At 31.4% G+C, this 14,402-nt stretch overlaps 1 protein-coding gene across 1 annotated transcript; it reads right to left on the reverse strand.

The window, feature by feature from the left end:
* Positions 1-417: 417 nt before the first annotated feature.
* LOC145314568 (uncharacterized) lies at positions 418-1,992 on the reverse strand. The gene is made up of 2 exons (XM_080154544.1): positions 1,856-1,992; positions 418-1,404 (listed from the first exon to the last, which is right to left on the reverse strand). Exons 1-2 carry the CDS (start codon positions 1,859-1,861, stop codon positions 598-600), a joined length of 813 nt encoding a protein of 270 aa, XP_080010670.1. The 5' UTR covers positions 1,862-1,992; the 3' UTR covers positions 418-597.
* Positions 1,993-14,402: the final 12,410 nt, after the last annotated feature.

Consider the following 14,402-nt stretch of genomic DNA (forward strand, 5'->3'; position numbering starts at 1 on the left):
TCGTAATTCATAAGCTACTATTATAATAGGGTAAGAATATATGTTTTGTGGCGAAGCTACTCTACAATTTACCTTGTCTGTCCGTCTGTAACGATGTATGGGTAATGGATTTTTAGATATTTTTACACAAAGAAGCGTTTTACAGGTTTATTGACATTATAACAAAAGCGAAGATTCGCTATAAGCAAAACTTAAAACGTAAGTATGTATTTAAGCTAATTTTAAAAGAAGTTGGGTTTAGATTTTAAGATTATTATGTTTATTTGATTTTAAAAGCGCGTCTACTTTAAATTTGTGAATGTCTATCAGTCTGATATGTTTATCTCTGCTTTTTTAGATGCTTTTCTCCTTGTTATATACTATTTTATACCAATTTTTCAATAACATATTCATAAACAATAATAATAAAGACATGAATTAAAATTTTTAAATTTTTATTCTATTAGTTTTTAAAATAAATACATAAATAAATGTGGAAGGTGAATTTTTGGTTCTGTTTTGAGAAATCATTTAGGCGAGATAATATCTCCCAAATGATTGAAAATAATGCCGTTTCTATCTCTTGAATCTAAACACTAATCAGTAAAGATTAGCTGCTTAGGCGTGATAGGGGGCGGGGGCGTAGGCGGGTGCAGGGTGGTAAGGCTTAGCCTCGGGGTAGACAGGGACTCCCTCGTAAGACACATCGGCGATGTAACCATTGTAGTGATCGGCGGTGTACTTGACGTGCTGGGTCCTGCCGTCGGGGAGAGCAACAGAGTAACTGCCGGCAACGTTACCGGAGGCATCGGCGGTCTCGGCAGCGTTGAACTGGGCCTTGGAGTAGTCATCAGCAACACCGTACTCAAAGGCGTATGGGGCGGGCTCCTCCTTCTCAACGTAGGCGGCGGCGGGGTGGCCGTAGGCGGGAGCGTGGTGCACAACAGGGGCGGCGTGGGCAATCACGGGTGCGGCGTGCACGGCGTGAGCAACAACGGGGGCGTGGTAAGGGGCGGGGGCATGGTGGACAACGGGAGCAGCGTGGTAGGCGGCGGGAGCGTGGTGCACGACGGGAGCGGCGTGGTAGGCAGCAGGAGCGTGGTGCACAACGGGGGCGTGATAGGGAGCGGGGGCATGGTAGGCGGCGGGGGCGTGATAAGGAGCAGGGGCGTGGTAGGGAGCGGGGGCATAGCCGGGAACGGCAGCGGGAGCGTGGACAGCAGCAACGGGCTTCTCGTGGTATCCATAACCATGGACAGACTGAGGAGCGGCGTGGGGCTGGCTAGCTACGCTGGCGTGGGCAGCGCCATGGGGCTTGTGCACTGACACGGAGACGGAAGGAGCATTGCCGACCTTGATGATCTGGTGGTGAGATTGGTCAGCGGCGGCGAAAGCGGCCAAGAGAGTTGCGGCGCAGATGAAAGCCTAAAAATAAAGATAAGTTAAAGTATTTACAAAAGAATTAAAAATAACTATCTGTGACATTTATGCCAAAAAGGTATTGAAAATTATTTGGTAAAATAACAAATGAAAAGTTTCAATGAATTAAATTATAATTTCTTTGTGAAACAAATAAAAACAATATGTGCTTCAAATACTAATTAAATTTCAATATACAATAATGGTTAACAAACAAAAGGAAAATTTTTTTGAAAAAAACCAAGAATGATAATTTCCATTGTTGTCTGGCTTAATCACTGTGAATTTAAAGAGAAAATCACTGAATATTATTATTAATAATGTGAGTTATCACTGTAAAAATATAGAAATCACAACACTTGGATAATGTTATAGATTACTAAATAGATACACTGTATAAGACACTTTTTTGTGTGCTGTTTTAATAATTTAGTTTATTGTTGTATTGTGATAGTACCTTCATGTTGCTCTGTAAGTGGGGAATGATCGACTGATGCTCTACTCCTCTCAACAAAACTCTTTTATAGCAAAAATATTTTTTTCAAACCTCTCCCTTTTCCCGGGGTGACGGAAAAATGATCTTCCTCCCCTGCGCGACGCCCACGCCCCCTTTTTAGGGAAAAATTTGGTATTTGAAATGTGCCCCACCCCTTTTGTAGCTAGGCGCCGGCGTTTAACATATGATACACAGATAGATAGATAGGGTATAACTCTATACACATAATGTCCATTACAAAAAAGCTATAAACTTATATTTAATTATAGCAAACACACAGAACAGAAATAAAAAGGTCAAATTTATTGAAAATGGGTATTTTAAATATTTTTATTTTTCACAAGTCCTGAATGGATAAAACCTACTACAATATTTCCAAATTTTCTATGGTCAAAGTCATAAATCATGCTAAAATCCTAACCTATAGATTTTCAATTGGTAGATTTATTCTATAGTGGCAAATTTTTGATATATTTCTTGACTCAAACATTGATTATTAGCGAATTAGCGAAGCTACTTTATGGTTCATTTTGTCTGTCTGTCCCTTAGTTAATCCGTGATTTTCTCAGTTGCTATCTAAAGAGACGCCGTGTATAGTCCTTTCCACGGTATCCCTCCATAAGGAGCGATTCTTCGTATTTTTCACAGTAGTTTTTCTCCTATTTCTAGCCCCTGCGGGGGGCTCTAACCCTGCGGGGCCAATTACCTAACCCTGTGGGGCAATCACCTAACACAATATAACCTAACCTATAAAAAGCCATTTAAAAAATACGAAGAATCGCTCCTTATGGAGGGATGTCGTGGAAAGGACTATACCCAAAAATTGTTATAAATTATCAATAAATCTTCATATTTTTTAGTGAACGCTATTAATTTTCTATAGATTTTTTGTCAAATTTGATATAATGGTCGTTTTATTTATATTAAGATAATAGAAGCTTCACTGTTAAGCAGATTCAGCGGTTAGTGAGATCCATCAGTACACATAAGAGCAGACACACATCCTCTTACTTTTGTATAAGGACTTAAAATGATCATAGAAAAATTACGTATGTAGGCATAGAGAAATAAAATGAAACCTTTATTATTGGAGTAAAAAATGCGTCCATGATACATCTAAATCTAACCTAAAACCAATTCTCAGGACGCAATCCATAAAAGAAAAGCTCACTGATAATGTCCTATTCGTGTCATACACTATTGCTTTCAACATATGATTCTATTTTCCACAGGTTTATTATTATTTTAAAACATGCTATTTTTCTACAATTTATTTTGTCAGTTTTGCACTACATGCTATGTGGTAGCGTCACTCTAACACTATCTTTCTCTATCTTTTCTTAGTTAATATAATCACAAACAAAGGGATAACACTAAATATTAATCTTCCTCCCAATTCTGATAATAGTTAAGTTAAACCTTTATTTGCAGTTAATAATTGCAAGGGGAAAAAAGGGGAGTAGATTATTTTAAGTGAAAATTACCAGTCGCTCCCTGTAAAATAGTACGTACATATATATATTATTTCTCTTTCTTCTCTGAAATCTTAAAGGTTAAACTGGCTAAATAGGGTATATAGAAACAAGCACACAGCACATGCTATTATATAGGGGAGGCACAGTGCACTTTCCATGGCAATTTCAAATTGTATATTGAAAAGTTGTTTTGGCGTAATATGTTGAAATTTGGGATTTTTTTTTAACGGATGATTTAAAAGTAACAGAAGGTCTCTCTGTCTGGTGTGTTTCTCAAATATCCTGGGCGGGTTTTTAAACTAGTTTTGGGGAGTGTACCACCACCCGCTAGAGAGAAATCGCCAGAAGAAGAAATGACCCCCTCCCCCCAAAAATTATATCTTATTTTTTTCTTTTTTAAAACTAATATTGAAAGTGGGGAAGATTCGACTACCTTCTTCCTCCCAAGAGAACTCTAGGGTCATAGCATCTATTCTAATATATTTTGGAAGATTATTAAGTTTTTTTATGACTTTTACGATAAATACATTATATTTTAAAGATATAAAAATGAGCCAACAGTAACTTTTTAGAAAAAATTCAAATAAAAAAAGCTATAGTGAATAAAAATATAGGGATGGAAGTGAAAGCAATTCGGTCGCCTTGGTTTAAGATTTGACATTACAGTTTTAGAGAGAGAGAGAGAGATAAAGAGAGGGTGCGCTTATATTTCTACTACAAACTTTTTTTTAAAACAGCAAATATTTTCTACACTTGTGCATATAAGCTTTCCAGTATTGCTTCGAAAACCATCAAAATATATTAGAACTAGTATGAAAAATCATGTATCTTATCGTATTATGGACAATTTTTCACAAACAATAAAAAAATAATATCATAATTTAATAACTGTGTTTTTATATGTAATGTTCTTTTTTCCTTTGTATTCATTTGTTAAGTTCTGCATCAAGTTATGGAATATGGCATTCTTGTTTACTTTATAGACAATTTAATTTTTGTGATAAAATTATAATTTTTCTTTTCAGAAAATCATTTAGATGTTGATTTAAAACATAAATAAATGAGCTTTTAATTTAAGATAATTATAAGACAAAGAGAAAATCAAGCAAAGAACACAATATCCATAAGTAAATGAAACATTTTATAGAAATATTAATAAAATTCGAATAAAAAAGCACAATGTAGAATAGATGCTGAAAGTCAAAAAATATATTTCTCCACAGAAATGATGCCACTTTTACGTACATGTGAACAAAGCTTGTTATAGAGCCAAATCTCATAAGTTAGAATATTCGTTACAGGAAATATCAGCAATGATAATCAAATTTTCCCAACAATTATCAAAAGTGATATACAGTGTGCTCCTGAATCTCCTGCAATGGGCTAAAATAATCTTGAACAATAATAAACCGTAATATACCCATCCTAACATAACCTTAACTTTCTAATCACTATAAAGGCCCTTTTTTTATGGAAAGGTTGGATATACTGCATATGTGCAATTCTATATTTATCCGTATATAAGTATTTTTATATGGTACTTTTTTCACAATTAATCAGAGGGGTTGACCTATTCCCCACTAAATAGCCTAAAACTTGCCCTAGATCAGTTGTTTATGAGATCGTACTGAACATTCTACACCCATTCATCCACTTAGGTTTATTTGATTCTGAAACAAAAATGTGAAAATTTTACTTTTGCACAAAAATTGATTTGCTTAATCGCGGAAATGCCAGCAAATGTGTCATTCAACTATAAGAACTTTTTTGACCATGGAAAATGGGAGGCAGAGAAAAAACATGTTTGGTGGAAAAAATACATTTTTTCACTTTGTCATCGCAAATCAAGAACGCATTTTGTTGATAAATGTTTCAACCTAAAGGTCAAGTGGTATTAATTGATTGTTTTTATGCTTTAAAAGTCAAATTATTGATTTTATCTAATTTGAAAAACTAAACAATGTATTAAATTAAAAGTTAATTTATATTTAACCGTGTTATCCATTAAAAGTCATCCTATACTTCTAACATAAGTTGTAATTGACTACTGGCTTTGTCTTTAGCCTCCAGGGGATTTCTGACGGGGTAATATATATGCTTAAACAACCCATATATAAACCCTATTGTTTTAAAACCTTGCATGAGGATTAATATGACAATAAAGTATAATCCTAAAAGATCTGCCACACTGCAAACATTACCATAAAGTCACAAACCAATTTTGAACATGTTTATTTAAATTAAAATAAAATATCATATTTACTTCATTTTGGTAATTCGTGTTATGATTAATGCATTTACGAAGCATCTCTATAATTATACAGTGCAAATATGTAAAGCATACCCTTTTACCGAAAATTTAAATTTGATTTTTATAAAAGCTTTTATCAGATTTTTTAGGTAGGTATTCATGTTCTGTTTCCTAAATACCTACCTTTTTTATAATCTAATTTTCGACTGTTTTTGTGGATTTTGTTAGATTAATTTCTTGCCATTTCATTCTGAAATATGAAAATGAAACGTACTAACGTTACAAATACGAAAAAGAAGCAATGCTTTTGTCTTAATATAAAAAGTCACTGGATCATTAACGAACCCATTAAAGTGGTAGTCAGCAAGCCCCCAAAAATTAATTTCATAGTTTAAAAAAAGCTTATACTAAACAAATATGAAAAAATGCAATCAATTCTCTATAGCCAAGCCCACCGTTTTAATCTAAAATACTGTAATATTTTTTTTGATACAAAATATACATTTCCTTCTGAAATAAGATTAAAATGTTATTTTGGGATATTTTTAAGCTTAAAATAGTCCAATAGATAACCACTATGTTCAAAATGATATTATCAAGGTTATTTTCATGTTTTAATATTTGAAAATATAATAATGTTGCATGAAAATCCTAATGGGAGATAGAACGTATGAGAATTGATATGAAAATGATATTTTTGAAAGATAAAACAACATTTTATTTTATTTTATTTTTGTCTTGAACTCATGCCTTTTTTGTCCATATATTTGGAAGATATTCCAGCCAAATGAACATGAGATCTCTTTGATTGCATTTTTGTGACCGTATAAACCGTACCAAATGTGGATTTAAAAGATACATAAATTTAAAACCTTACAATGCAATAGTTTAAAAAATATTGCCCTTAAAGTATTTTTATTATGAATTTTTGTAAATTATGTCTTTGTAGCATTATTTTTATTAGACGATTGCAAATTGGAAAAAGATATAAATAATGACTTTATTGTCTTAAAAATAATGTGTTGAAATTTGGAAGATGAAAGAAAAATATTTTGATCACAAGGACGCCCAAGCATTTTTTTTTTTGGGGGGGGGGGGAGGCGAGGGTGGAAGGGATAGAGAATCTTAATAGCAATTACCAACCACAAATATTTTGGAGGGCCTGAGACTCCCCCAAAGTGAAGGTAAAGTTTTTTTTTTTTAAAGATAGGAGGGGGGTCAGTCATCTAATATATATAAAATTTTGGTTGTGCCTTAAGAAAACAATTGAAATAATTATCTCAACATTTTAATACATATGTATATCAGCTTGCTATTTTCACCCATTTTTTAAAGTTATGCTATCAATTTCATAGCAACCCCATTAGATACGTATATTTAAGCCAAATCAGCTTTATGATTGAGCTTTAAAAATGACCTATCAAAACTAATATCATATGAATACTTCATTAACCTAATCTAATTTTTAAAAGAACCATATAAGATTTTCTATGGCAATGCGTCAAAAGACTAGTATCTTCTTTTACCACTCCCCCTTTTTGAATCTCCAAATCTTGCGTCTAAATGCGTAAAGTAAATTTGTATGTTAGAATTCCTAATCCCCCTTGAATGAGGCTATATTGCATTTGAATGAACTTTTAAATTATTTATTGATATCTCTATCTATCATTTATCTTACAATGGGTGTCCAACAAAAGGTTATGGTATTAAAGTCTTTTCCTTAACTGAAAATAAATTTTAAGTTATATATTAAGTTTAAGTTATATATACATTAGTTTGTCACAAAAATAAAAAAATAAACGCGTTTAAAAACTATTTCATATACATCGATTGTAATTTTTGATGAAAAGAAAACGCTAAAATAATGATTTTTAGATAAAATTATTTTACAAGTCACCCTGTAAGTTTTCGTAATATCAACCAGTTTTAATTTATTGTGCTTTGTTATTTTTAAGGGGTTATGTATGTATATTAAAAACAATTTAAATTATTTTTGAACAATGACAAAAATACCAATTTTAAAAACCCCCTTTTTAATAGCAAAGCTACTCTCTAATTATTTTTGTCGGTTAGACCGTCAGTACATAACAAAATAAAGAGAATGCGATTTTTAGTGAAGATTACCTGTGCTAATAAGTATTCATATTTGATTTTCTTGGTCCTTTATTTATGCCATACTTCAAAAGACATAAATGCATATTTTTCTATATACCATGGATATTATCTCTCTTTCCTTTTATATGACAACTGAACATCTGCTCTATAGATAACTTTTCATGATTTTATTGTGAATTGTTATCATCTTTGTTTCTACCCTATTAATCTGAATCAACATCTGTGTATGTAAAATAAATAGATTATATGTATAATGTATATATGCATATAACACTTTACGGCAGTTATCTAAAGGGATAGGACAATGGCCGCTGAATTGATGTACATCCCTATTAATGATACACAGAATCAGAACCTCTGTAGATTATAATTTGTCGTCGAAACGTTTGGACACTTAACTATTTGAACCAACCAATAACAATTCAATAAAAGTCCCCAAAGTTGTTAAACCAACGAATAAGAAAGACTTTGGGGACTAAGGTTATTAACAGCCAAATATTCCACTTCTTCCCTGACTGTACGGTGTCGTCATGACATTAACCATGCACCCAAAGCCCCCCACGCTAACATGTCTTAGCCCCCCTCACTAAAAGAGATTTTTATGATGTAACCAAAATATATTAATATTTTCCACGATAAGTTAGCTCCTCACCTCATGTATTCTGCAGAGGATAGTGAATTCAAACATTTTTTTTATAGATTTTATAAAATATAATATAGCAATATTGAATAAATATAAGAAATGCTACAAGTTAGTTTTGAATTAAGTTTATTAGTCGATGATTGCAAAATTTCTAATTACTATACGCCTTAAAGATAATTATCATGAAAATTTGTTATTGCTTATTTGTGATTAAAAGTAAATTATTCTATAATTATTGCATTGATTGTGTGGATATATTTTTCTAGCTGAATTGTCTAAACACCAAGTTTTATACTGCGCCCATTCTTAAATTCATCCTAATAATTGAATAAATAAGTGGAGCCAAAAATAGATGATTTAACAAATATTTGATCATGTATAGTTTGGTTTTTTATCATATTTAAAAATTGGTAAAATTTTGAAATGATTTATGATTGATTGATTATCTAGGCATAACAGAGTTTGCAGTATGGAAACCGATTAATATGTGCTGGATTAGAACCAATTCTCAGTCACACAAAAAAATCATGTATAGCATTATATTTCAGACAATTTTCCACTCGGTCAATCGGGTTCAACAAAACTTTTTTTTATCTTATAATTTTTTTTTTAATATACATGCCAAAAAATATTCTTGAATACTTTAGTTTTTATCAAGAAATATTTATTTTAAAAGTACCAAACTTATTAAGCCATCTTCGGGGACCAGTATAATTTGAAGTCGAATGTTCCCTCCTTCCTTTACAAGATAGATTATATTCATGACTTTTGCTGTAAAGGGTAAAAATTAAAATAAAATCATTATTTTACTTATCACTTGATACCTACATATGGTAAACAAGTCTAATATGCTCTGGCTGTTTATGTGCCATTCAGTTAATCTCGCACAACAACCAGTTTTTGTTGAATAAACTTTTTTCAAAAGCCATCAGAAATGCATTACTTTGATGCCAAACAATTGAAAATAGCAACAAAAAAAGACGCAATATCCTTCCTATAATATAAAATCATAAGTTTTCTTTGCTTGAAGCTTAAGATCTCAATATCTCCTGGACTGATTAACTTTTCAGTTTTAGCGAAGCTTCACTTAGGTCCCAGGATGGTTTTAGGCTGTTTTATTTCTAGATTTTATTCTTTGGATGGTTTTAGGCTATTTTTCTGTCAACTCTATACCCCATTCAATACAAATACCCTAGGTAATAGGGACGCAGCCGCTGGTAAAGCATAAAGTATTAATAGAAAAGTAAAACACCTTTACACTTCTGATTTTTGTGCTCATGAAATATTATTTTTAATGCGATACTTGCAGAAGAAACTATTTACAATACTATTAACCTCTGCTATATTGTAGGCAAACTCTATCTGTTGTTGAAAGGTCATACACAAATAAATTATATTTTAAAACCATTTTTATATCTTACTCTTATCATTAACAGTTTTTGGGAGACGTGCAGCCACTCTATAATTAAAGATTTTTGGTCCACATGCAAAATTAATTAGTGTTTTCCTTGCCTATTGGCGGATATCATAAAACCAAAAAATGAATAGTGAAAACTCATTGACTTATATGACAATATTCAATGATTTGTTGATATTACCTGATAAAACTTTATTTTCAGTCAATATTTTCTAATCGATTATACATTATTTGATATGTAATGAGTAACTATTCTAGTAATGATAAAGTGATACTCGCAGCTGGATAAAATAATGATCCCCCTTACCATCCTACTAGATGAACGAACTGACCAATAAGAGAGGTCAATATTAGCAAGCAAAATTGATGACAAATTTTCCCTTGTCAATATATCCATGTATATCTTAAATCTTTTTTTTTATCAATGACGATTTTTCAATTCTCATTTTCCTTCCAATTTGACAGAGAGACATCTTTGATGACTGTACGTAAATATGTTATTTGTAGAGTAGCTACGCTTCTTTAAAAACGTGTGGAATGGATGAGCATATTTGAATACAATGGGTTGAGTCTGACAACAATTTTTGATTTGTTAGACCATTGTCCCAATGCTCTTAGTACACGAATAATACGTGAAAAGCAATGGAATGTCATTCTGTATGCATTTGCTGCGTTGAGGTCATTACCAAATTATCTTAAATTAACAGAAAAATCAGATTTATATTTCAATGGAACTAATATATCAAAGTTGGCTCAAACAGACGCAAGGGCAGATTTTATAGTAAAAAAGTAGCCACGATACTAACAATAAACAAAGAAAAAGTATTTGACAATCAAAATCTCTGAGCTAATTTAATCATCACTTTATGAACGGTGGGGAGGGGAGGCTGAAAAATAAATCCATTAATTGCACTGCCTGTATCAATTGTTTTCAATAGCTAAAAAGTTTTATTTTAATTTAACCCTCTTATCCATAAAGATATATTAATGATTAATTTCTGTTAAGAGTAAGTGGGTTAAACTAGACAATGATTTTTTATTAGAAAAGCTATTCTTTAAGTATTTGTGTATGTGCTTTCATTTTTCACTTTTATTTTTAACCATTTTAACAATATGTATCTTTTTTTCTTTCTCTAGCTCTCAATGGTTGACCGTAAATTTCAATTATAAAAATTATATTTTCTTTGCAGATAATTTAGTTCAACCTTTTACAACTATGGTTTTTATATGCAACTATCCAAATCAAATATTTGACTTAACTACAATCCCATAAGTGCCATAAATAAGATTTAAAATTGAGTGCTATATATAAAACCTTTTTCTTTTTGACTACAAATCCCCCCCCCCCCCCAATTAATTAATTAAACCAACAAAAATATTTTTGTCTCTATTGAAGGCTAAAATACTGCAAGGCCTTATCCATATTGTTTACCTTTTCTGCGGGGCTCTTCTAATCACCACTTTACTTAACCTAACCTAAAATAAGCATAACAATAAGTTTTTTTTTTAAATTTTATTTGTGGTCTATATGTGATATGAAGGAAACTGCCTAAAATTGTCTTTGAATAAAAAAGACTTAAATACGAGTAACACATGTGGAAAATGCATTTACTTAAAATGAGCACAAAACATGAATAGAAATACACCATAAGTAGCGCAGTAACAACAAAAAGTAATAAACTATAATTAAATGAAAATGTTTTGTCTTTATTTTCGTTTAAACGACAACATGTAAATGTGCAGTCCATAAAATATGCCGCAAGCTATGAGTGTGTACTGTGGTAGACTGCGTAGAAACTGTACCATAAACAATCATAATGACACTGAAACATACAAAATTAAGAGAATAATAAAGACAATAGTAGTTATTGATCGCATCGTATTACAGGCAGCTTTCCGAGATTATTAAAATGAAAAAACTATAAGCCTAAATTCAGCTTTGTTAACCCCGAGGGGCCGTAGGCTCGTCCCCACACAAATTGTCTGTAATTCGATGGTATAAATGATTTTTTTCAATATGGCTAAGAACCGGTTCTAATCCAGCGGATATTATCAGTTTCAAAGCCATACTGAAAATAAAGATTATTAATTCTATGAATATCTATTTCTGTTTCTAAAACGAGTAGGAGGAATTTTGGCTTTAAACCTAGATTTATCGACTATTAGTTTTATTAAAAACATAAAATCCAGGAATAAAGGATTTCTTACAAAACAATTGTGCTAAACAAAATTAACAATCTAAAGTTTGAAATAAATAATAATATATTGAATAAAAGATGCTCAAAATAGACTACTTACAATTTCAAGACTAGATTATAGAGATGCTTCGCCAGTAACATTATTACTAATCGCGCGGAATTACAACAAAATTAGAATAGGTTGATACATAATTATTTTGTGTAAAAATAGACATAAAAACTTCCCGATATTGATAGGGTTACTTTTCTATGAAAATCGTGTCTAAAAGTGTCTAAAAAAATCAGCCATGTGACGTCATAAAAATAATGGATTATCCATCTCTCTTTTTAAGGTTTTCTTTCCCACTTCTCCAACCATCCTACATTTTTATGACGTCACATGGCTAATTTTTGTAATTTGACATTTGTAAAGTCACAGTTTATTTTTACAGAAATTCTCTTGCAAGACTTTGAAATCGCGACAGGGTGAATCTAACATGCTTAAATTAATGACAGATCTATAAATTGTATATGGTATGGATGCACAGACCTTTAGTGTATAAATAATTAAATAGTATTAGCTATCCCTTTATCTAGAGAAAAATATATTTACATATGTATTGAATCTTAAAGCCTTTTTTAGAAGCGTACTATCCTATAGTTAAGCCATGACCTTCAGTTTGCCTGTAATCTAAATTTATTATAACTTTGTTGTTTGTTGAAATAATTATATTATTGTTTCTAAAGTTTAAAGAAAAATGTGTCAGTTTGATTCTGTTGACAATCGGGCCAAATCTGAATTTGTTTATTGGTAAAATACTTTATGAGATAACTAGTAGCTGCGCTCCTAGCATCTAGGGGCTCTATATTCGAAGGGATACGGAAGAAAAATTGCCTAAAACTAAACCTAGACGTATTTCTAAAATATTATAGGCTAACTTCATCTTAAGACCTATAAGAAGCTTCAATGTAAGGGAGAACCAGCTGTTAGCGAGATCCTTCGCAAAGAAAAAAATGTAATACATTATATAATAGGATTGTTATTGTTAAAAACTTATTATTCTACAACAAATAAAAAAAAATTTGAAGGTCTAAATAAAATATTGATTTAACATGCAGTGGTGTTCTAACTTACAATTTACATATATTGTAATCAAACAGGTTGTTTTTGAAATTATTTAAAAAATAAGCAGCTTCCTAGGTATTGTCATTCGATAGCCTCTAAATATAAAATAAATTTAGGAATTTAAGTTCAACTGACAGACTAAGGGAGCATTCAAGTTATAAAATAGTTTCGCTGAAAAATGTTAATAATTTTTAAGGGGAATACAGAAATGATATAAAGGCCTTAAGTTTTGACTTAACAAGTGAAGTGTTTGAAAATTATATTTACCTACTTACAGACAGACTAACAGAGTACTCTAATTATAGAACAGCTGCGCTGCAAAATGTTAATAATTTAAGGGGAATACAGAAATGATATAAAGGCCTTAAGTTTTGACTCAACAAGTGAAGTGCCATTGGTTTAGAAATTATATTTACCTTCTTACAGACAGACTAACAGAGTACTCTAATTATAGAACAGCTGCGCTGCAAAATGTTATTAATTTTTAAGGGGAATACAGAAATAATATAAAGGCCTTAAGTTTTGACCCAACAAGTGAAGTGCCATTGGTTTAGAAATTAGATTTACCTTCTTACAGACAGACTAACAGAGTACTCTAATTATAGAACAGCTGCGCTGCAAAATGTTAATAATTTTTAAGGGGAATACAGAAATGATATAAAGGCCTTAAGTTTTGACTCAACAAGTGAAGTGCTATTGGTTTGAAAATTATATTCCCCTAAAAATGTTCCCGAACATTTTTATATCCCTTCATATTGACTAAACTTACCCTGGGGTTTCCACACAAAGCTACAAATAACAAGAATGTAAGAAAATAGCGTTTAAAAGTAAATTTTTATTGTGCAAATTAAGATCTCGAGAGGGCTAAACAAATCTTTAAAAAGCTTTGTGCTTGTCAAAAATCCTGAATCAAGTCTCATAAATCTTATATAACTTTTAATAAGGAATTTAATCCATGTGAAACCATATCATTATCCATGTAGGGCTTTCTTAATCTTTGCTAAACCTTACCTATCCTAAAATATTTTGTGCGAATTCGATTGAAATGGAATTTTTAATTTGTATTTGACAAGATTTAGGCTGTTTTGAGAAAAGGAGTCAAACCATCCTCTACTGTGTAAAAGGCCTAATACATAATTGAAATTACTGATATTTTCTTAACTGTTATTAGTGAAAGGAAATTAAGTTTTGTGCTACTCTAAAAAAAATTTCTGTAAAGCGGGACCAACTTTTGTTTGATAGTAAGTATTAAGTATGTTAGTGTTATACTTCCTTTGGTTAATAATAAGTAAAAGTAAATTTAG

Source organism: Acartia tonsa, chromosome 1 (assembly GCF_053477335.1).
Source record: "Acartia tonsa isolate MP-2025a chromosome 1, ASM5347733v1, whole genome shotgun sequence".
In the NCBI taxonomy this organism is placed as follows: domain Eukaryota; kingdom Metazoa; phylum Arthropoda; class Copepoda; order Calanoida; family Acartiidae; genus Acartia; species Acartia tonsa.